General features: G+C 47.9%; 1 protein-coding gene across 2 annotated transcripts in view; it reads right to left on the minus strand.

The window, feature by feature from the left end:
• Window positions 1-25545, minus strand: part of LOC135912312 (uncharacterized) — a 112680-nt gene that overhangs the window by 72919 nt on the left and 14216 nt on the right. For both annotated transcript variants that reach the window (XM_065444717.1, XM_065444706.1), the window contains exon 4: window positions 19457-19555. In XM_065444717.1, the coding sequence (XP_065300789.1) occupies window positions 19457-19555 (99 nt within the window). The remainder of the gene's footprint in view (window positions 1-19456; window positions 19556-25545) is intronic.

Below are 25545 nucleotides of genomic sequence, written 5' to 3' on the forward strand. Positions count from 1 at the left end.
GAAGCTGCGTCAAGGGGGCAATGATAGAGGCAAAGTTACGGATGAAGCGTCGGAAATATGAGCACAGGCCAATGAAGCTGCGAAGCTCTTTCATAGAGGTTGGTTGAGGGAACTCGGATACAGCGCTAAGTTTTGTGGGGTCCGGAAGGATACCGTCTTTTGACACTACATGGCCGAGAATAGTAAGCGTACGAGCGCCGAAGTGGCATTTCTTCAAATTTAGTTGCAGTCCTGCAGTGGAGAGGCACGCAAGTACTTGCTCGAGGCGGTTGAGGTGCGACGCAAAGTCGGTGGAAAAAACCACAATGTCATCCAAGTAGCAGAGGCACGTTTTCCACTTCAGCCCTCGAAGAATAGTGTCCATCATTCGCTCGAAAGTGGCAGGCGCGTTGCAGAGACCGAACAGCATGACAGTAAATTCATATAGCCCATCAGGCGTTACGAAGGCCGTCTTTTGACGATCGGCCTCTGCCATTGGCACCTGCCAGTACCCGGAGCGCAAATCTAGCGAGGAAAAGAATTCCGCTTCCTGCAGACAGTCCAAGGCATCGTCGATGCGCGGCAGAGGATAGACATCTTTGCGCGTTATTCGGTTAAGGCGGTGATAGTCGACGCAGAACCGAATGGAGCCATCTTTTTTTTTAACGAGGACAACCGGAGATGCCCAGGCACTGTTAGAGGGCTGGATGATGCCACGCTCCAGCATGTCGTCAACGTGCTGGTCGATGATACGGCGTTCAGCAGCCGACACACGATACGGACGCTGGCGCAATGGTGTTTGTGGACCGGTGTCGACACGGTGAACGACTGCGGACGCTCGGCCCAAGGATGGTTGGTCAATGTCAAATGAGGAACGAAAGCGTTGGATCAGGAGAACATTCATTTGGGCTAGATGGTGCATACTTGAATTAGGAAGGAACAGCGCCAACTAAGACGAACACAAGAGGGGAGAACGACGCAGGACAAGCGCCAAACTTCATCTATCTTTATTCACCGAAATTTCAGCAAATAAAGGAAAAGCAGTGCGCATCTTTCGCAACATTGCGCAACTTGCACCGTGTGTGACCAAGCGGCAGAACATTCGCCACAAAAACAATGCCAGTACTGCAAGAAGTGCGAACCACGGTTCGGAGAGATAAAGATTCTTGGCAGAAGTAGGGAAACTAAGGCACGTGAGGTTTTAGAAGCATTCCATATAAAGAAAAGAGGAAAACAACTGTGTTAGTGATACTTCGGTGACCCTCTTCAAAAGCGAAATGTCCTATCTGGAACGGTTTGGCAGATGACGCATGATGGTCATTGTGCGCATGTCTGTGTTTTTCCTTTATTTGCCGAAATTTCGGTGAATAAAGATAGATGAAGTTTGGCGCTTGTCCTGTGTCGTTCTCCCCTCTTGTGTTCGTCTTAGTTGGCGCTGTTCCTTCCTAATTCAAGAAAGCGTTGGAGGAGCTTGATAATTTATGTGTGCTGTGCAGGTGTGAGTTCTGTGTCGACGGCACGAGCGAAGACGTCTACAGGGGCATCAGTCGCAGTGGGAGGAGTGACGGAACAAATCGGAAGTGATGCCGTATCACCAAACGTGGTGGCCGGGAGAACGCTGTCGAAAGCTTCAGCGGTACCCAGGCACTCGCCGTGGAGTAGGGATGATGGGCAGGCGGACGGATTGCACACGTAAAGGGCAGCAGAACAGTCGCAAAAAGTGACGACAGCAAACGGAAGCAGAAAGTTCCACCGGCGCGCACAAGTGGCCGACGGTGTAAACAGAACAGATGAGTTTGCAGCAGAGTTACATGACACAGGAACCAGAGCGGCGGAGAAAGGTGCGAGATCAATGTCAGAGGCGGCAACAACTTTAGGAGAAGAATGGTCGCCAGGGTCGAAGCACGGCACTGATAATTTAAGTTCGGCACGAGCGCAGTCGATAAGTGCTTGATTGACAGATAGGAAATTCCATCCAAGAATAATGTCGTGTGACGAACGAGATAGGACGACAAATTCTATAACATACATAACGTTTCGAATGACAACCGTGATGTGCACGACGCTGAAGGCTGAATGCGATGCGAGGTTGCCGTACAAAGAGAAAGAGAGGTAAGGGGAATGGTCACTTTGTTCAAATTGCGGCAAAGCTTCTCGCTAATAATAGAAACGGCGGCTCCGGTGTCGATAAGTGCGTGTACGGTGACGCCGTCTACGGACAGGTCAATTTCGTTCGCCGGGTTAGAATGAGGCCTTGAAATGTTCGACGTAAACGCAGTTCTTGCCTCTGGAACTGCGACTGTTAGTTTTCCTTTCGGGCTGGGCTGGGTCGGCGAACCATCGGGGAAATGGATCGGCGACGTGGGGTAGGTGACCGACGGGTATCGAAAGGCAGGCGACTGTAAGATGAGTCCGGAGGAAGGCTAGATGGGTCCTGACGCGGAAGTCGAGCAGGCCTGTAGCTTGAGGCGACCCCACTGTCAGGTAAACGGGGGCTGCGACGGCGGCAGAATCGTGCTACGTGGCCCGGAAAATGGCAGCAATAGCATATGGGCCGGTTGTCAGATGTACGCCACGGGTTGACGACAGGGGCTCCAGCGGCCGAGTGAGGGACGACCATCGGGCGTGAAGGTGGCGGCGGCACATGGAAGGTGCCAGTGGCCCGGTAGGCATCAGAAGCCGGAGGAGCGTAAGGCCGGGCGACAACGTCAGCGTACGTCAGCGGCCCAGCTGCAGGCTGCGGAGGAGGGGCAGATGGCAGCGCCGCGGCAACTTGGGTCGGAATGACGTGGCGAAGTGAAGGAGCCAAGGTTGTCGACGGCTCGGGTGTGCTGTTCGCCAGAGAGAGTTGGCGGGCAACTTCCTGACGGATAAACTGCTTTATCTCTGGCATTAAAGCAGAGATGTCGGCAGCGTCGCGGCCGAAATCCAACGGAGATAGACCCGTGGTGTCCTGCTGAGCAGCGCGTGTTGATGCACGCTGCTTGCGCAGCTCGTCGTACTGCTGACATAGCTGTATGGCTTCGGCAATCGTCCGCGGACTCTTCGCGACGAGCATCTGGAACGCATGGTCGTCGATACCTTTCATGACGTGCTTAATCTTGTCAGCTTCGTCCATAGATGAGTTCACGCGCTTGCATAGCGAGAGGACGTCAATATAACTGGTGAAGGTCTCGTCCTGGCGCTGAGCTCGACCACGCAAGCGCTGCTCAGCGCGAAGCCGGCGAACGGCGGGACGGCCGACCTCTGCCAAAGTCGCCGTGAAAGCCGACCAGGTGGTAAAATCGGCTTCATGGTTGCGGAACCATAGGTTTGCCACGTCAGTCAAGTAAAAGATGACATTTGTGAGCTTGGCGCGGTCGTCCCACTTATTATAGGCGCTTACACGGTCATATTCGGCGAGCCAGTCTTCCACGTCGTGGTCGTCTGCGCCGCTAAATATAGCCGGATCGCGCTGCCGGATCACGCCAGAACAGACGATGGTGGGGGGCACGGGAACAGCAGCCTGGGACGGTCCTGGTTCATCCATTGCAACAGCAGGTGGTAGCGTTCGGCTGCGGAGTTCCAGGATGTAGAAGACAAACCCAGCAGCTCCACCAAATGCAACGGGGGTGTTCACCTAGCAGAAGGGTCACTAGTTATAGGTTGTAGCGCTAGGCTTAAAACAGGTCGGCGCTGTATCGTAACACGGAAGCAAGCACTTCTCGTCGTCGTCTTCTTTTGCACCTGCACACCAGCACCATGCCCACTGACCAGTGCCTTCAGTACAATCAATATAAATATATATATATATATATATATATATATATATATATATATATATATATATATATATATATATATATATATATATATATATATACACACACACACACATATATATATATATATATATACACACAAAGCCGTCTTACTGAAGAAGCCAACTGGGCCGATACGCGTCGGCCGAAACAATGGTGAACCGTTTGTGCGATGCTCGGAACACTGTCGAGTGTTGTATTTACCACATATTAGGCGAAGGGTGTGTAATCAGGATGTGTTTTCTCGCTGAGATGGTTAAGCTCCGTGCGTGACCTAATCAGCACGCCAAGCGCACATGTGGACGGATACATGAGAGCTCGGCTGCTCGCCTAGGCGCGTTATCCGACATTAGAAACATACAAGAATGTGATCACATCAAGGAAGCCAGTATTAAGTGTTACTATTTGATCGGTGTGGCTGCGATGAGATGGTGGTGTGTACAAGATTGTGTAGCAACCGGTGGTAGAGATAGAGAGAGTGATCGTCTAGTGTAAGAGCGGAAATTTTCAAAAGCCTTTATAGAGCACGGCTCACTACCCTGGGGACAGGGAGGGAGCATAAAGCGGAGAGAAATATTCTCACTGATTGCGAGAGACACGCGTTTTCTTTCTCACTCATGCAGACGTCAAGCATTATATGCCGTAATTACTCATCCAGCGTATACAGTAAGTCAAAACAACAAATCGTTCTCAGATGTGAGCCAATACGAGCCACTATGACATCTAAGACAGCGAAGATGTGTGCGGCAGTTCTCGCACTATTCGCAAGTCCCCAGGGGTTTTACCACTGCCCGAAATGTAGCCAAGACTTTGAAAAGGCTTCGATATCACCGGTTCGTTGACTGCTGTTTTGACTACAGAAAATTCGACAGCATTCACGTGTTACACTCCTGTAACACGCGAAAGCGAAAGCCTGCTGCACACATTGCAATGCGCCGTCTCCTGTCATCGGGCAGCTACTTTTGCAGTTCAGCTTCTTCGGTTTCGTTTTCAACGCTTAGCTGCGGCTTTGCGCGCTCGTATAGAGTGGTCACACTCACGCCAACGACGTTTCGCTTCGACACTTGCACCCTCTCAGCAGGTGTTTGAAGCGCAGGCTGTTCTGAATGTTGTATGGGTGATTTCAATGACCGTATGCACTGTTCGCTTCACTTTGTTGAGCGCTTGTAGGTTAAGCCTTACGGAGGTATGGGCGATCGCATTTTTTTATTGCCTAGGGGGGTATAAGCCATTGAATAGGTCATGCGTTTTTTTTGTTTTGTTTTTTTACCACTCGACTACACGCCGCGTGTCTGTACGTTGTATGCGTGATTCCAATGAAAGCATGCACTGTACGCTTCAGTTTGATCAGTGCTTGAAGCCTCTGCATTACTAGGGATGAGGCATTGCTAATGATGATACTTTGGTACTATTGGACGGGATGGGGCGTTTTGTTTTTCAATGCCACCAGTGGTATGAGCCACTTAGGGTTTTCGCCTTCACATTGAGCATGCGGAAACTGCACTTTCACAAACCACGGTTGTGGCACAATACAAAGCCCCACAACCAGATATTTTGTACAATTTTTGTCAGCAAGTACTCGCAACTAAGCAAATCAGTTTTGTAGTGTAATGCAGATACAGTTAAAATACTCGTGCTTGAAGCATCGTAAGCATTGCATTATCAGAAAACGTGTAAGGGGGCACCTCGTAGGTCGAGCAAAATTAAAAACAGGCTTTTTTTCCGATGTAATGCAGACTAATGTTGTTTAGGTGTTCTCTGTTTGTTCAAGGCTAGGCAGGAAGCATCTTGTGGGCCACAAACTCATGATATATGTAGTGATTTTGAGGAGTAAAGGACGCCTAATTTGGCAACCACTGAAGCAGCACAGCGTCTCGTGTGCGTACCTGAAGTTTCTATATGTGCTTCGTTATAAGCGGTATTTGTAGAGAGACCCCCATGTTCCTTTAAGATCACTATAAGAAATAAAAGTTGTGGTATAAACTAGCTCATAAAACTGACCTCAGATAAAAGGAAGAAAAATGCGGTTAGAAACTCCCCACTTGGGAATCTTAGCATTCCCCAGTGGGGAGCATTCTTAGTGGGGAGTGGGGAGCAAACGTAGCATTCTTTGTCATCACTATATTTTAAGCTTATACTCTACCGTTGAAGATAAGACTGCCGTATTTTGAGAGGCTAGCAAATCCAAAGTAAACCACGCACACTATGACGATCTCCACAGTACACTTGCTTCTAACAGAAATCTCATATTCGGTGACTGAAAGAAAGCTTATGCTTCTTTCTCGCATCATTTGCCTGCTGACGCACTCGCCCGCTTTCCAACGCGTCTTCTTCAGAAGCTTCTCTTGTTGTAGCAGCCGAAAATCTCGTTGCTTGCGGAGCGCGAGCGTGGAGCGAGACGCTGTGCGGACGTGCTTCGCATGGGCTCCCGCCTTGAGGCCAATTTTCGGCAGAACGCGTTGCTCTTTCGGCTTTATTTTGGTGGGCTCGTTTTCAGGAATTTGCCCTGCACCTGCGAACACTAAACGTCGGCAAGTTGTTCCCCTCTTATGGGTTTTTCTACAGTTTTCTCGTGGCTGCACTAACATGAAACTGCTGCAAGATGCGTGGCGGTGCGACCGAGTGGTTGAGATCCAATTAAATGGAGCAGTACATTTTTCTATCATTGGCCTACAATCCTTGTGATAGATATAGCAGTGTATTTGCAGCCGCAGCATCGTTAGGTCTAACCTCTAGGCCGAGCCGACGCTGCGATGCCAGGCTTCGGTGTAGTGCTTGGTAGTTATTGGCCTTTGTGATGCTGAAGATGATGGAGTACACGCTTGAGGGACAGAGTATAACGCTCGAAGAGTTCGAGGCTAGAAGATGGGCCTCGATTTTGAAGGCGCAAAGCCGATTCAATAAATCTCTATACGGCGATCACGCCGAGAGTACGCCTTGCGAGATGCGGGTGGGCAGCGACTGGCGTAAGGTGCACGGAGCGGAACAAGTCAAGCCGGGGAAAGCGCCGATGTGGCAGAAACGCGGACCATTTCTGAACATGCCAGCCAAGGATTTCAAGGTTGTGGGAAGAGTCAAGAATTTTGACTTGGGTTGGTGACACCCAGGGAACTCGGATGTGCAATGAGAGTGGCAGCGCAGCTGACGAGTGGGGCTACAGCAGACGAGGACCGGGTGGGGGTCTACGAGAGAAACGACACGGTGACGCTGAGCATACCGCGTTGTAAGAATCACAGGAGAGGCAAATGCGAGTGTAAAGACGCTCAAGCTGGACGGTCGTCACCTTCTAGTTTTGGCGTACGTGGCGATGTTGGAGAACTCTGCGCGGGGAGTCATTTACAATGCTTACGACTGACGCCCAGTCGGAGAAGTTCGGGCGGGATTCTTGAGGAACAATGAAGGCACGGGAATTCTGGATGCGAGACTTTTGGGCAAGCCGAAGGCGATTAAGATCACGTTTGGGGGAAACGCGTTCCCCTGCAAGTCGCTTACAGGAAATATCTGTACGATGTGATTCTGTATAGAAAGCTAATCAAGAACTGCTAGAACTGCAGACAAGTGGGACATCGAGCGGGCGTATGTTATCGTCCGAAGACTAATCTATGTCGTCATTGTGGAAGGACCAGCCTGCACCACCTGAAGGGGAGTCGCTGACGTGCACGCCGAACTGCATCCTTTCCCATGGTGCGCACAACACGGGAAGCTGGAACGGCAAGTTCTGTCTAGCACATAAGCAGTCGACGGGCTGGCAGCAGAGCAGCGAAGACAAGAGCCAAGCTGGCAAGGAGGACCGACGCTCGAGGCCCAGGGAGCTGTCATACAGCAGTATGAGAGGTGAAATCAAGAGCTGGGACCAGCAGGCTTCGTTCCCGCCACTGACAGGGCCGGGAGTGGCAGAGGAGGACTAGGTTCCAGTGATGAATTGCAAGCGACGCGATTAAAAGGTGAGCTGGCCAAGCGCCGGAGCCCAGACTGAGACTGCTCGAAAGAAGGAGCTGAAAAGTCAGGTGAAGCAGCAGGACGAGACGAATAAAAGGATGGAATACAGAATAGTAGAGATGGAACGTGCCCCTAAAAGCGGTAAAGGACAAGGGATACAGGCAACGGCGGTGCAGGCCCCTCATAAAGTGGTGAAGGCGGCGGCTTCACGCCTGCAGGAGAGCGCGTCTATGGAAGTGGAGAATCGGGGGCGGGTGAATATGACCGCTGCTGGCGGATGACGAAACTAAAGCAAATAGCGCGGCAGAGATGTCGACGGTGAATACGCCGCAGCCGGTGGGTAAAGCCACTAGTGTTAAGGCGAACGTGGCTATCGTTGCGGACACAGTAGGCAAGGTGGAGGAAAAACGAGCTAGGTTGTAGGCGCCGGTCCGCAGGATCGATGCCAGAATAGACAAAATTGTGGAGCGTCTTCACGCTTTCACGAACGAATTCCGGACTTTCCAGATTCATGTTATGGGTATGTTTCAGCTTCATTCGAGGCAAGACTGCCTCCCGTAGTTGGCCAAGTGCCCATGTTAGTCCACCTTGTGCCTCATCATGGCCCCATTGCCAGTAAATTGAGGTTTATCAGTGTAACTGCAGAGACTTCCTTCGCAAGGGTGGAACCTGCAGTAGCACGTACAACATATTGGTGGTAAGCCGGACATCAACAACTGGCGCCATTTGCAACCGGCTGGTGGCTTCGAGGAATTCGCGGGATTTAATGCATTTACACCGCCAGGGATGTATCCAAGGGCGCATCGAGAGTCTTCAGGGCCATGCTAGCCTACAGCAATACCACGGAAATTCAGCATACCATAGATAACAGTAGGGAGGACTGTGATTCTCATTGTGCTAGAGATTGTGCCCAAACTAAAAAATGATAGGAGTCTCTGTGTACTTAATGTCTATTGTTCTCAGAAAGGTAAGGGGTTGGGCTTGCCATAGCTCCTGATAGAGACAAAGATAAAGATAAAGGCTCAGCTTATCATAGGGGCGATTTGAATGCGCATCATGCGCAGTGGTGTTACACACGAGTCAGCCCAAATGGCTATCGGCTTTGGCAGGCAGCCCAGAACCTGCGGATGACGATCTTGAACCGGAAAGATCATACGAGGATAGGCCACTGCGTGGGCCTGTATACGTATTTGGACCTCATGTTTCTGAAGGGCATCCGGGATGCAAAGTCGGTAAACGCGGGACAGGCACTGGGAAGGGATCACTATATCCTCTCCACGGTCTTTATTGCTGCAATCACAAATACAAGGTCAAGGGGACTAGTAACGGATTGGCACATATTTCGGAAAGCCAGGGAAGACATGGTGAACGAGGAAATCGATGACCTAGAAGCCTGGGTTGAGGCGCTCAGACAGAATGTAAAGGGTACCAAGGAAGAGATTCTGTTGGAGGAGGAGGGTTTACAGCGGACTATAGACTGTTACAAATGTGGGAAGCACACATGAGCCTCTCGAGCAGACGGCAGAAACAAAAACATAATCGGGTCCTCCGTAGCAGGATGGCCGAGCTAGAACGAGAAATCGAAACTTACGCGTTGAACTCGTAGTGCAAGCAGTGAGGACACGCTTGTTACCGGATTAATGGCCAATTTTGATGCAAAAGGACGTGGCAGTTTTTGATGCACCTTTTGAACACGGCGGCAACCAAGTCGGTGCAAGGCGGGCGAATGGCTAGATTAGTGTATCAGAGTCAAGGCATGATTGCAGGATTGATAAAGGAGCTCCGGGATCGTTACATAAATGGCGGGGCAGGCGGTTTCTCGCCACACTACTCGGAGGAGGAAAACTCAGGACTAGGCTAGGATTTCGCGGTGGCGGAGGTGGAGTTTGCTAGGGGGCAGCTTCGTAATGCGTCGGCAGCGGGTTCGGACGGGGTTACAAACAAAATGCTGAGGAACCTCGATTTCAAGTCGGCGGAGGCGCTCACGATCTTGATGAAGTACTGGGCGGCCGGGGAGATCCAGGCAATGTAGAAGCATGCTAGGATTACATTAATTCCTAAGCCAGGGAAGCAGCTCTGTAATTACAATGTGTGCCCCATCTCACTCACGTCCTCTGCGGGCAAATTGATGGAGCACATGGTCCTCAATAATCTTCGTGGCTATGCGGAGGACAAGGAGTTCATGCCTGCCATGATGTTTGGATTCCAGGCCAGTTTGTCCACGCAGGAGATCATGATACAGCGGAAAAAAAAGATGTGGTTGATCCTGGCTATGGCACAGGCACCAAGGCTGTAATGGGCTGTAATGATCGACATAAAGAGCTTTTGAGAATGCTGCTCATGAGACAATAATCAGTAACCTATCGCACATAGGACCTAGGTTCGGACCTTCTGCTACATCAGGTCATTATTGGAGGGCAGGACTGCGGAGATTGCGGTCGGAGAAATGAAATGGCATTCGTTCCCATTGGGAGGCAGGGAAACACAGCAGGGGTTGGTTCTATCGCCGTTCCTATTTAACCTCGGCTTCACTAAGATACCGCGGATGCTGCAAGGATTGTCGGGCCTATTTTAGGTGGACGACATTACTATATGGGCTACAACGGGCAGGGTATATTTTGTAAGAGCATGTCGGGGAGGCAGGATTCTCGCGCTCTCAGCTCAAGCCCGAGATTTTGGTGGCTAGGGATAAACCAAGAGGGCTACATGCAAGGCACTATGTTCCGCCACCCCTGCTAGAGGTGAAGATGAGGGGTATGCCGGTCAATGAGGCCCAAACATTTAGGATCCTGGGTCTGTATCTTCACACTAACAGGAAGAAAAGGGAGGCCTTGGAAAGGCTTAAGAATACGGTCAACGCTACGGTAAGGCTGATTAGGAGAATCTCAAATCTTAACACAGGGGCAGGCACGTACCCAGGGGGGGCCCGCCCCCCCCCCCGAAATCAAGTGGCATACCCCCCCCCCCCCTCCCACTCACGCCACCACTCCTCACACATTCCTAAAGCGCCGCCAGATCAATGTTGAGATTTGACAGCTGTTCATCGGTCAGCATTATGCTGCCTTTTTCACTCCTTTTAGATGGCGGTAGTTATCGGCACCTCTTGTAATGTGAAGGACAGTTTTCTCGTAGATTCCGCACCCGCGCGATTTACTCGAGATGCGTTCAGTTGTCACCATCTATTCAACCGTGACGCGCATAGCTGTTGCTTTTGTTAGTTCAACCTTCTTTGTTTAGGCGGATCCTGGGACCAGGAGAGGGATGCGGCTGTTGCTCAGCTGGTCTGTACTCTCATGGAACGAGTTGCGGCCGGAGAAAACGCCAATAGCGTTTAACTTATCCCTTTGCTTCATTGTTTCCTTGAGTTACGGCTCGCTGCGACGCTGGCAGATGCCCGGAACCATATACACGTGATATGGGTTAGATAAGGTGGGAAATAAAATAATGTGAAAGGGTGTCCATCATGGAGCCCTGCAATAACCCTTAAACCCATAAGCAAGATGACTGTCGCCCGTTACCCGGTCTGTTTTTCCCCAATTGTATAGCACTTCTCGTGCAAAATTCGCACCCGGACACAAAAATCGCAAGGAGTTGAGAAATTAAGCGATCTACTAAGGGAGAAAGCCAAGGCAACAACCAAACTGCAATCAAAAGCGAATAATAAAAAAGTTACCTTTGTTTATGAGGCTATTTATGGATCAACATCTTTTTATTGAAAAAGGAAGTCGAGAAAACGCCGCCGGAAGTGGAGAACAGTGACATGTTTTGAACGACGCTTCTACAGTTATCGGTCGAACCGCCTTACGTAGCCACTTCTCTGCTGTGCTTATGTGGGTGTTTCTCTAACCTTTCACGGTGAGCGCAGTACGTCTAGAATCGCAGAGTCCTGCGCTCTACGCGGTTGTATGGGACTGGCGGCCGCACAGCGTTACGCAATTCGCGGAACTGTCAAAACTGATCAACAAGGCGAAAATAACTGATATGCGAAACTATAACATGAGAGACACTGAAGAAGCCGTAAAAAAGGAACGCAGCCTGAAATCAGTAAAAAAGAAACCTGGCATAGGACAAACCATGATGTATGCACAAAAAGATAAAAAGGGGAATATCGTCAGCAATCTCGTAGATATAGTAAAATCAGCTGAAAAATTCTAAGCTGACCTGTATACAGTACCCAGAGGAGTCACGATACCTCACTTAGAAACAGTAATGAACAGGATACAGAAACTCCTATAACTAGCGATGAGGTCAGAAGGGCCCTGCAAGACATGAAACGATGAAGAGCGGGAGGAGAAGGTGGAATAACAGTCGATTTAATCAAAGATGGAGGAGACATAATGCTTGGAAAACTGGTGGCTCTTTATACGAAGACTGCAAGGGTTCCAGAAAACTAGAATAATGCAGACATTATACTAATCCACAAAAAAAGGAGACCTTAAAGAATTGAAGAATTATAGGACCATTAGCTTGCTCCCAGTATTATATAAAATACTTACCAATATAATCTCCAATAGAATAAGGGCAACACTGGATTTTGTCAACCAAGGGAACAGGCTGACTTCAGGAAGAGATACTTTACAATGGATCACATCCATGTCATCTATCAGGTTATCGCGAAATCTGCAGAGTACAATAAGCCTCTCTAAGTGGCTTATATAGATTACGAAAATGCGTTTGATGCAGTAGAGATACCAGCAGTCATAGAGGCACTACGTAATCAAGGAGTACAGAACACTTACGTAAAAAGCTTGGAAAATAATGCTACATGCGTGTGGTATTTGTTTGTTTGAACGAGGCACGTGGGCGCCATTACTCCAGAAAAGGGGAGGAAGAACGAACTGGGCTCGCGCTGTGAATCTAACCGGTCAGCGCTGCAACCGTTGTTGTAAATATCATCTGTAAATAGTTTCTCGTCTTACTGACTCGTCCTTCGCGTAAGAATATCTACAGAGGTTCTACAGCTACCTCAATTTTACACAAGAAAAGCAGGGAGATACCTATAGAGAAAGGGGTCAGACAGGGAGACACAATTTCCCCAAAGCTATTCACTGCGTGTTTAGAAGAATTCAAGCTATTAAACTGGGAAGGCTTAGGAGTAAAGATCGACGGCAGATATCTCAGCAACCTTCGGTTTGCCGATGACATTGTTCTATTCAACAACAATGCAGACGAGCTACAACAAATGATTGGAGACCTTGACAGAGAGAGTGTAAGTAGTGGGGTTTAATATTAATATGCAGAAGATGAAGATAATGATAAATAGCCGGGCAAAGCACCTAAGCACCCTAGAAACAAACATTATCATTGCAACAGATGCCTCACAGTGCGAGGAAAAAGCTGGCATTGGAATATTTTGTCCTGCGCTCGAGTGGTCTTTTTCTTTAAGATTGCCTTATTTTGTGCCTATTTTTCTGGCCGAGTTGTTAGCAGTTATCCTGGCTTTGCGTAAATTAGACCAAATGATTACAACAGCTGCTATTCTTACTGAATCCCCATTCTGTATGCTCTTGCCTTACCGCTACTAATGAGTCACCCGTGCTAAAACTCTTCCACTTACTAGTTCCGGCCCATGTGCAATGTATTCATTTGATTTGGGTGCCTGGTCATAAAGGTTTGTTTTTTAATGAAACTGCCAATTCACTGGCACATGCATCACTAGCCAGACGGCCCTGTTCTTCATATTCTACCAGTGACAGCACAGATCAGGGCGGCAAGATTTCGGATGAGATCAATTAGATCAGCCCTATCAAACCCACGTTTGACAGCTTCTCCAGAGTATAAACACCTGGCATTTCCCTGGCATAGCGTATCTTGTTACACGAAGATGCTTGAGGTCTGCCTCACCAAATTACGCTGTCGCATTCCCTCCCTGAATTTCTATTTCTATTTATACAGGTCGGGTTTGGTTCCCTCTCCCATTTGTTCTTTTTGTGAGGAGGAGGAGACGATACAGCACTTTCTTCTATCTTGCCGCCGCTTTGCTGCGTTAAGAAAAAGATTGTTGGAGATACTTTTTCGAAGAATTGGCCTGGACTTGACAGAACCTGCAATTCTTTCGTTCGGGGCGTCCACTTTGGGATTCAGCCACAGGGATACATCCTTCGCTGTCCAAACATTCTTTACAGAATCTAAACGAATGCCCTGCTAAATTCTATCTTTTTATTACTTTTAAATTAATTATTAATCATTCAACAGCACCTTCCTGATTTTATTTTAGCCGGTAATTCAACCCTACTCAATGCTATTCCCATAGATATAAGAAATTTATGCTCTATATAATTTTGGAATAATCCACCCATTTCTTGGCCAATCCCCCATCGTGGGTATGAGCCACACGTGCCACAGGCTACAACAACAACAACAAAGAAACAAGAGATCAGGATCGCCAGTTGGCCACTAGAGACTGTGAAGGAGCACGTTTACCTTGGTCAATTAATCACAGGCAACCCTGATCATGAGAAGGAAATTCACAGAAGAATAAAAATAGGTTGGATCGCACACGGCAGACATTGCCAGCTCCTGACTGGAAGCGTACCATTATTATTGAAAAGTAAGGTGTGCAATCAGTGCATTTTGCCAGTGCTGACATATGGGGCAGAGACTTTAGAGCAAGTTAAGGACCGCGCAAAGAGCGATCGAAGATTGCTGGCATAACGCTAAGTGAGAGAAAGAGCGGTTTGGATCAGAGAGCGAACGGGTATAGACGATATTCTAATTGACATCAAGAGCAAAAATGTAGCTGGGCAGGTCATGTAATGCGCCGGTTAGATAACCGTTGGACCATTAGGGTTACCAAGAGAAGGGAAACGCAATCGAGGACGAGAAAAGAATAGACAGAATGATGAAATTAGGAAATTCGCGGGTGCTAGTTGGAATCGGTTGGCGCTGGAGAAAGGTAATTGGCGATCGCATCGCAGGGAGAGGCCTTCGTCCTGCAGGGGACATAAAACAGGCTGATGATGATGATTATGATGATTACGATGATAATGATCATGATGATGATGGTGATTATGATGATGATGATGATGATGATGATGATCATGATGATGATGATTGTGGTGGTGGTGGTGGAGGTGGCGGCCTCCCCCCCCCCGAAAAAAAAAATCCTGGGTACGTGCCTGCACAGGGGTGAAGGCAAGGAATTCGGATAAACTGGTACAGGCGCTTGTGCTCAATGGGATAGTTTATAAGATGCCTTATATGAAGTTGGACGAGGCGTATAAAAGCAAGGTGGAGGCTATTATTAGGCAGGCGTATAAGGCAGCCCTTCGTTTACCTAACAATGCATTTACCGAAAGACTGCTCAGATTAGTGGCACACAACTCCTCGAAAGAAGCACGGGAGGCGCACTTGGTGATGCAGCTAGGCAAGCTTTTGAAAACGAAAGCGGACAAGGACGTATTGGGGTGAATCGGCATTAGAGTTCAGGCTGCAGCTGAAGACATGAAAATTCAGTTGCGTTGGGAGGTGCAAAAGGCATTGTACATAAATCTCTTGCCCAGGAATATGCACTCGGTACATCATGAGGAACGTCGGAAGGCAAGATTCAGAGCTTTAGATGCTAAGTAGGGCAAGTACAATGGGGAAGTCTATGTAGACGTGGAGAAGTATAAGGACAAAGATGCATTTGGGATTGCGATGGTGGACGAGTGGGGACGGTTGGTCGCCTCTGTATCGGTAAAATCCCGCTCCTCAGAAACTTCAGAGGAAGCGGCGATAGTGCCAGTTATAACTAATACTGAATCTGACGTGATTATCAACGATTCAAGAACAGTCATCTGAAATTTGGCGAGGGAAACAATATGTGTCACGGCATCACGACTGCTGAATTGGGCCACAGGGCGAGGGACCAAGGGGGTGGAAATTGTATGGATACCATCATGCTATGGGATCCTTGGGAACGAGGCGGCCAACATCAATGCTCGCGGGTTCGTAGGCCGAGCAGGTGAGCCGGCCGTTCCGGAGAGATCCATAAGAGATGAGTTGTTATCCGTTCACATTACATACCCTTATAAACTGGAGTGGAGGATTTTATCCACCCCCGAACAGGCAGTTGACCAAAGACGTAGGTATGGGTCTGGAGAAGGTGCAGACTACATTTTTCCTCAGTCCATACGTGGTGAGTAAAATATACCAGGAGGAAAGTAAGCTGGAATGCAGAGTACCAAGAGCTGGCAAACTATGACCACATCTTATGGGGAATGTCACATAACGCCACCACCGGCAGATATTACGCGTGATCGTTTTGTGGAGCAGTGTTCGCGAGCTCGGTGCCGGTGGTAAAGACGAGGGTCGTCGAGTGGGCCTCCCAGGTCGCCGTCAAGCATGGGTTGATGGCCATCTAAGACGGAATCGTCCGCACATGCATTTTCACGAAAGAAACGTTTTCCTCATCCATCCATCTCGTTGGTTGCGTTTTCTGGGCGTACTTTCCTGCGCAAGCCATAGTCTGCGCTCTGACTGCACCTGGCCAATTGATATTGCTCCGAGTAAGCCGCGGTGATTTATACGTCACCGCTTTTGTCACGCCGGGATTGGCAACCGCGATTTCGGCCCAAGGAGGATGACGTCATAAAGCGGAATGCAGAGACCCGCTATCTCGGAGGCAGTGGCCTAGCTTGCCTAGGGTTTTAAGGCGCTCGATTGCCCGCGCGAAACTGAAAAGCGTCTTTATGCCGCTTGTCAATGCATGGGTCCATGGCGTAATGGTTTGAATATCGGCGTTCTGTACTGTACTATATCTCAGCAGTTCCTTGCTGCACTGTGGAAGTTGCAGGACTCCTTAGTCAATAGGAAGCCCGAATACCTCAAGGTGTTTTCATGCGCGCCGCGTAGCATGGTCAGCTTCTACTTGCCATCCTCTGGAGGAAGATTCAACCATTGAAGTCTAAATGGTGCTACTTGTTTTTTTTTTTTCGGAATACGAAACGAAAGGACCAACGAAACCGGCCAGAAAAGGACCCTGAACACCCAGACAAAGAATGCTACGCATTAAAGAGGCCCACACACGATACTCACGAAATGTTTTTCGATTTGGGCCCCTCCTGGCAGATCTCCATTGTGGTGCCGGTTGAAAAACTAAACTTAGGAATAACTTTTTTAAGGTAAACACTGTGGAGTATTTGTCTATTCCAGTGAGATGTACGCAAGGTAGCGTTTATTCTATCATTTTGAACAGTTGCGTTTCACAACAAATGTGGCTTGCTGATAAAGGCTGCGTCGCTGGCTTTTTTATTTGCTAATTTCGAGCACAGCGTCGTACGAAAACGGTTGTGCAAGTCCCCTTAACATCCTCGCGGTAAAATTGAAGATTACTGACCATAACTAAGCAATAAAGTTGTCTTATTCTAGTGCGTCATACACGCTGCAACTTCCATACCTTCATATTTTCTTTTGAAAGTAATTCAGGGCTCCGACGCAGGTTGCGTCACTGGCTGCTTTAACGCGCCAGCGTTAGGAGTCCCATGTCCCAAAATATCCCATGTCGGCGTGGGCCGTCGCTAAACGAACAATCATTGCGGACCACTAGCACGCAGACAATCCGAGTGGCCAGGGGCGTTACTGATCTAACCGAATGTTGGCCTTGGTGTCAGTGTTTGTTGGCTTCTTATGATATGACTAATAAAAATCGGGCCCATCGGTTAACCCCCTTTCTTCTCGTTTATTACATAACGAGGGTCTCGAATCTGGCTACATTGATGCCTTCAGGTAGCATATGTGGGTGTATTGACCACTTGCCTTCACACAAAAAGATCACGTTCTCGTGACACCTGCGGCAAAAAGGACGTTCCACATCCGCCGCGAAGGTCTGTGAGTGGTGGCGCTGGCTAACACTCCCAGGTTTCTACTACGACACATAAATACTAAAGAATGTGGATGGGGAAACAGCGCGGCGGTAGCTCAATTGGAAGAACATCGCACGCGAAATGCGAAGGTTGTGGCTTCGGTTCCCACCTGCGGCAAATTGTTGTTTCATCCACTTTTATTTCCAACTATTTATCGTTTCTTTAATTCATTTATTAAGCACATGCAATTTCCCCTATGTTGTCCTTGGTGTCAGTGTTTGTTGGCTTCTTATGATATGACTAATAAAAATTGGGCCCCTCGGTTAACCCCCTTTCTTCTCGTGAATTCCTCAAAGTAACATGCGTCAGAAAAATCGTAGAGTACAATTTAAACACAATCTACAGATACGACAGCGTCGGACTGTAATTTGAGTATTCGAGAAAACAATTCTTTTATAGGGAAACAAACACAAGCCCCTTTTCTAGCATTTCCACCATTCATAGGGCGGCCATGGCCTTGAACGTTTGCTCGCGCGAGTCTCGGAGGCGATGGAGCGGCGCGCCCGTTCCCTTGCAACATCTGCGGATGGCGCTCACCTCCGCCACATCGCACGCCGTTTCTACCAGAAAGTTCGCCTTCGTGCATAGCGTTCGGCGCCAGCGTTTCCCGGTAAACATTATGGTTACATAAGCTGCAGTTGTCGGGAAGCATGAGAAGCAGTCAGGGATCTTTGAATGCTGTCACGTTCCACTTTTAAAAGCGAAGCTTAACCGTCCTCTCATCTTTTTTTTTTTTTGTCTGGCATTGGCCACGTTGCCGGCCTTCGAAGCACCCTTCAAGGCGTCTCCGTAAATAAAGCAGCAGCGTTGTACCAAAATGTCTTCCGACAACTCCAGCGTGATCGTATTCTTTGCCCGGTGCCTGGGGTCACTTCCGGCTAGTTCTGTTGTTCTTTCCATTTCGTATCTCCAAAAAAAAACACTTAACGCCAACTACATTTGAATAGGCGAATTTATGTAAGTAAAGTTCTGCACGCCTAACGTCACTTATTTGTGGGCCCACAAACCTCCGACGCATCCGCCCAAAGCCCAAACCACAGAACTTTATAGAATAATTACCAGAAGGAACTCTGGCGGCTAGTGTCTACGGGAGCTGCAACCGGTGGCTAATCCAGCATTGAAATTGTGGTTAGCACGTCGATTTGAGTAAACTTCGCCTATCAAGCGGCTTCATAAGCTTATCATTTATACAAGGAACTGTTTTGTACATAACTTAATAAGTACCATTACGATGGTCTGAGGATAGGAATTGTGCACAGGACGTCCAGTACAGAAGCTTGATATTAAAACCACTGCGCCACGGACGCATCAACCGACTAGCGGCATACAACAGCCTATTATGATTTTCTCGAGGGCAAGCGAGAACGCTGAGATGCTTGGCGCGTTTCAATTAGGCCTATATGTTCACTTAGATTGCAGCCGAGAGCGCACGATATAAACGCCAGCAACGAGAGATCTGCGTCTGCAACAACAGCGCGAAGCTTCTGAACCGGATGCGTTTGAATGCAGGCGCGTGCGTCGGCGGGCAAATTATGCGAGAAAAAATAAATGCACATGATTTCTTTCATTTACCAAACACGGGATTTCTGTTGAAAGCGAGTTTACTGGGGAGGTCGTCATAGTGTGCGCGCTATTCTGTTGAGTTTATTCCTTCCGAAAATATGGCAGTCTTGGTTTCAAGGGTAAGCGTCATAAATAATGCTGCCAAAGAAGGCTCTGCACTACATGACAATTCCCTAGTCGGGAGTTTTCACCCTATTTTGTTTTGCATTTTGTTTTGTGAGCAACAGCATCATAACCGAATGCTATTGTTGCTTGGAAGTACAGGGAAGAAGAAGATGCGGCCACGGTTCACACCTTTGTCCCGGCAACAACACCCATTTGAACACTTACTTGACACTGAAGGCGCTTCTCGTTCGTGCAGTCCACCGCTGTATGGCTCACCATCCTCCCATGTGCTGCCTAGCATGACGTCACGCAGTGTCCGTGGTCCTAGCCAGCAAAAAGAATGAATAAACGAAGTGTGTGTGACCTACGTATTGATGTTAGCGAAAGCCACATTAAAAGGACTGTAGGGCTCGTATGTAATAGCCTTCGAGCACAGCACTATAGGTGCACATTAAGAAACCCAAGTGGCACTGCCATGCGACCTCCATGGCAAACCACTGCGCTGCAAATACCAATATATTTTTTATTAATTCACAAATGATGAAACCTAAAGACACTGGTTTGCCTAACGTAAATACAATCCATTTTGTATAATTCAATTTCTCCATACTGCTTTCAATTTGCTAGCGTTTTATGGCGCAAGAATGAGCACCAAAATTAAAGTAAATGCTTAGTGTTTACAGTTTGGTGCAACGGGATCATTTAGAATAGCATTGATGGATCTTCCGCGTGCGCCCTTCTGTCGTTTGTGCCGCGTGATTTCCATTAGCCTTTCTTCACTGGCAGTACGCGGCTGGAACCACTCTTCTTAAAATACAAGCAGAAACACTGAACCTTCACTGAACACTGAACACTGGAACCCTCGCCGCGACTCCCGACAAACTATGAACTGAGAGTTTGTGCGCGAGGCCGGCTTGACCTTCAGGTCACGGACGTGTAGTTTCTTTCATACTTCATTGTTTGTTTTATCATCCCTACCACTGAGGCTCACTCCGGCTTAGGCCACTGAGCCATTTATTTCATTAAAGTTCATTCTCTCTCTCTGTCTTTTTTTCGCTTTGTATCTGTAAAATTGCTTCTGTGCATGATCTTGTAGTTTCTTGTGCACATAGGGGTGGTCATACGGCACGGCATCTGCGGGTTGACTAAGCCATGACAATCATTAGTTCTGACTCCTCGTTTTGCCAGTTGCTCATTTCGTGCTTTATGGGTGCGTCCAGTGAGTGGATGTATCCCAACTTCGTGATCGAACTTCATAACTGCTAATTTAATAGATTCGTAATCTGAGGGGGTATTACTGAGAATCTGGCAATGCTGTACAGTAATACTGAGCGAGCCTGTGAATATTTTTATTTTCCGCCTTGCACATATGATTCATTAGGAAAATTCAATCTTCACCGTACACTATAGGGCTTTGTTTGTTTATCGTCTTTGAAGAAGAAGCATAGGTCGTCAACAGAGAACATTAAACCATTGGGAGATATTGATACGCCACAATGGGAGGAGGTTGATTGTCATTTCTATTGACGGTAGACAGAGGGCCATGGCCTTTTTTCTTAAACTTGCTTGAAATATATGCCAGACACTGCAACTCCTATAAAGTGGTCATATCAACAGAACCATTACTTTTTACGTACGTGTCCCTGAATTGTGACACAAAAACAACAATAAAAAAAGAAAACTTCTTGTAGCTTATAAAGGACAACAGGTGCGATCTATCAACGTGACTTCCATAGATTGACTTAATCAGTAACATTGATTTATAGCGCTAGGCTCAGGAACATGCGATGTTGTCACATACATACTCAATAACTTCTAAAAAAATGAAATAAGCTGTTTATAGTTTACGCTCAATGTTCTGTCACTCAGTTTTTTCGTAATCTTAACACACAAATAGTGTGGTAATCTATTAGCTCACACCTAAGCGTAAGTGTAAGCATTCGCTCGCATCTTTATTTAAGTGTCATCAGCAAGAGAGACCACCAATCACTTAGCAAAAAGAAACTATAGTACGTGAGAAGCTATAGAAACGACCCTTCAATGTCATGGGTAATGTCAACAAAAATTTGCCAATTAGGAGAATTCTGCACAATCTAAGCAGACAATGCCACTCAGCAAGCACATCAGACAAAGAACGAAAACTCTCTAAGGTCACCAAAGCTCGAGATTGTGGAGGGGCAATATATTCGGAGATGAGGGGATTAGGCAATCTGAGATTATGATAATTTTACGCATACGACAGCGGAAAATAAGGGGTGATTGGAGATCGCTGGAAAGCGCCTTTATCCTTCGGCAGACACGACAATGCCTTTCTTTACAATTCGCGTATTCTGCATGGATATGTCACGTATATAATTTGAGCCCCCTCAAGCTACAAGGCTCAAGACAGAAAACTGCGTAGTCTGCACCAAACAGCCTTTGTCTAAATCTGTGTGCAAAACCCGCCAAGCTAAGCAATTTAGAAACGGGAGATGTTCCGGATGCTTTCCAGCCTCACTTATTTGCATATATAGTCGTCGTATATTGCACGATCGATGCTCCTTCCTGCAAGGGCAGCGCACTGAGTATATCCACTATATACGCGCAATGGACACGACACATGAAGCAGCAGGGCAGTAATTTGACTCCATGGCGCCAGACTCAAACTTCTCCTGTTTACGCCAATAGCTAGAACTGTTGGGCACCTGCTTGTTTCTTGCCAGACCGTTAGCATTACTGCGTCCGCCATAACACAGAGAGCATTATTACGCGGGTTCAGCGCCTGTGATGACCAATGTATTAGCGTAAGCCCTGCGTGCATGGCGTGGCGCTGTCACGGGTCCCGCCTTCTCGATCACGTTCTCATGTTCGAGTTGCGCATCAAAATCAGGTTCCTTGAATATATGCCCGTGCAAATGTGTAGCATGTGAAAATTGAATCGCAAAGTAAGTGTTACTAGTAGTTCTCTGAAACTCAACGCTTCTTGGTGGCTCGCACCCGAGCGGTGATTATCTCCGGTGTACTTCCCAGATAGGGAGACCACCCAGGTGCTTCTGTAGCGCAACTCCCTGTACTTTTCTGAGTAAATGCGTCTCGGCCACAACCACCACGTACTAATAGTTATTTAAGAAGTGCGAGACAGGACTATAAGTTCGTATCTACGTAATGCAAAGCAATGCCCAGAGCGTTGCAGCACGAGACGCCGACGCACGTCGAGGTGGTGAGCCACAGCGGCCTGAGAATTCGCTTAGTCGCTCTCTTCAGGACTACTGTTTTAAGACGTCCAAAAAACGAACGAACGAGCGAGCGAGCGAACTAATTAACGAACGAAGCAACGAACGAGTCGTTTCCTTGTCGAGCCCTCCACTACCGCATATGAACCTTAACAAGGGGCCCTGCGATTATTTTATACCCGCCGTGTGCTGGCGCTCAACACGTTACTTGAGAAGAATTATGAAAATTTATGCAGCCAAGAAAGTGTTGTTCCATTTACAATTTTAAAGTAAAAGGAGACGATAAAAAGAGGCATACCGTTTTGCATTTCATTCACTCAGTGAGGACTTTGCAGCTTCCAGTTAAAACTCGTCTTACAGATGTCATCATACCGGAAGTTTACTTCCCACTCTGACCTTCCCTACGTAGTCTCGTTTGATATGGGCCTGCATGCGCACGTTCTCATGCACAGTAAATTTTACAAATACACACCAGATGTTCGGTAAAAATATTCAAAGTGGTCTTTACACACAGTTGGTACATATGTGCTACATGTAAGCGGTTATTTGTGCATTATATATCGAGTGTAGAATTGAACCCTGTGACGTAAACCCATCCCAAATTGTTTTTATTGCAACCTCCTAGCGTCAAATTTACGTAACCACCCTTACAAGCATGGGGCGCTAAACCACAGAGTTGAATGAAGAGCCCAACGAAACACTCTCATAGGAGGTGAGTTTTGTTTGCTTTGAAAGCGAATGTCATTGCCTGCAGTGATCTAATTGGCTGAGAAGAGTCCAGGAGCATGCTAAATTGTAAATGGTTTCGGTGGGGCCGAGCCAGCACAGTGAAAGTAGATAACTGGTTGAAGAGACTGGTTCAAGAGACTGGTGCAGGCATCTGCGATTCGTCCGCTTCCTTTCGCTTAGCTTGCGGTGGTTGGTCAAAAATCGCGGCGGTCTGCAACGGACGGTTAAAAATTCACCGACGGTTACGACACTTCCTAACGCGAATTTTGTGCCTAGCTCTATATGTATGTTCATTTTTCATTATTGAGGGCGAGCTCCACCACCGGGAAAGCTGGCGCCACCATCGGCGTGACATGGCATGAGGGATCACGCGGAAACAGCGGCCGCATCGACTGTTTCGGAAGCGCCCAAGTGAACTGAAAAAGACAGTTTAAAGTCCCATCTGCCCTGCGGTTCTCATTAGGTGGCGAGGTTTTCCCGCCTTGGGTATCTGCTTGGCAGCATCTGAAAGCACTATAATAGGTTATAAGCATCATCAGCAGCAGCCTGGCTACGCCCACCACACGGCAAAGGCCTCTTCCATACTTCTCCAACTACCCCGGTCATGTGTTAATTGTGGGCATGTTGTCCCTGCAAACCACTTAATCTCATCCGCTTACCTAATTTTCTGCCACCCCCTGCTACGCTTCCCTTCTCTTGGAATCTTGTCCGTAACCTTTTATGACCATCGGTTATCTTCCCTCCTCATTACATGCCCTACCCATGCCCATTTCGTTTTCTGAGAATGCCTGCCTAACACACACCAACTAATTCTTATTCTTCCGATTATTTCAGTCTCGTTATCCGGATCCGCTGTCACAATCTGCCTTAAGTAGATATATTTTCTTACCACATCCAGTGCCTCGCTGCCTATCGTAATCTGCTGTTCTCTTCCGAGGCTGTTAAACATTACTATAGTTTTCTGCAGATTAATCTTTAGACCAACCCTTCTGCTTTACCTGTCCAGGTCAGTGAGCATGCATTATGATTGGTCCCCTGAGCTACTAAGCAAGGCAATATCATAAGCAAATCGCAAGTTACCAAAGCATTCTCCATAATAGCTAGTGGCTGCTTTTGAAGGCGTGCAGCATTCAGGCTACTGCTCGATGCTGCAGTGCCGGACATACGCAACGGAGCTTGGTGTCAGCCTTATTCACACGTACACGCAGGACAAGAAGCTGCTTAAAGTTTGGCTCGCGAAACTTAGAACCGGCAAACAGCTATCGGCTACAACTCGGGTATGCAGTAAGCGCAGACGCGAGGAAGATTTCTGCTATGGCGCCGGGACTGCGATGTACGGTGAGTAGCAGATAACGCGTACTGAGACGCTTGCCCGCGCCCGCTCCCTGCCTAGTGTCATGACGCTTTATTTGGTCTATGAACTTGTTGATGCTAGACACTGGCAAGTTCACTGGAATGGAAAGGGAGCGGTAAGAAGCACATAAAAAAAGGCATGGCACATGGTCATGTTTGTGTTTGAAATAATGTACTGAAATACAAAAAAGAAGCAGAGGGAAATGGCACGCTGAAAAGACCGATAAACAAACAGTGCGACGCAAAGAAACGTCCAAGAATTTAGAAGAAAAAAAGATTGAATCGTCGCGACGGCACATCACAGTCGCCGTAGGCGTCAAGGTCTCTATAACGAAATTATTTTTGAACAGGTCTGATAGAGTCCACGCAACAATGGTTGCTTGTGCACTGTCAAACGCTCATTTTGTGAGGCCTAAAGCTCATAGCACGGTGCGAAAACGCGCTCTCAGCGAAAGCAAAACCCCGTACGCGGACATGCATGTAAACACGCAGTCGGTCGCTGCGAACCCATGCGGTCACTACGAACCCGTGCGATCGCTTCATTGAGGCTTCATTCTGTTATGCTCCATTCGGTTATACAGACAGCCTAATATAAGAACATATTTCACATAGTTTGCTCTCAGCGTTTGCCTATATACCTTTCGCGCAAGAAGCTGGTTCGGGAGACTCCGCCGCGGCGACCGCGCGCATGCAGTGGCGCTCACTGCACATATTTGGTAAAACGATAGCGTCTGTAAGCGATTCTGTGCTTTCAGTTTGCCAAAGATTATTATATCGACAGTCAAAAATGTCCCTCGTTTTGAAAGTTCTTACGGAAATCTCTAGGAGGGCTGCCACGTGGTGTTCTTATTGGGCGCTGTAAGCCAAACCCATGAGGAGCGCCCTGCGTTATCCCTCATACTAAGCAAGGGAGGCGCTTCCGATAGGTGGCGACTCCGTAAGTCCTTGCCCCCAATATTGGCTGGAGCGGACAATCTGTCTCGTGGAGCACCTTGCAAACGCAGCGAAGTGCGGTGCGAC

Source organism: Dermacentor albipictus, chromosome 1, assembly GCF_038994185.2.
Source record: "Dermacentor albipictus isolate Rhodes 1998 colony chromosome 1, USDA_Dalb.pri_finalv2, whole genome shotgun sequence".
Lineage (NCBI taxonomy): Eukaryota > Metazoa > Arthropoda > Arachnida > Ixodida > Ixodidae > Dermacentor > Dermacentor albipictus.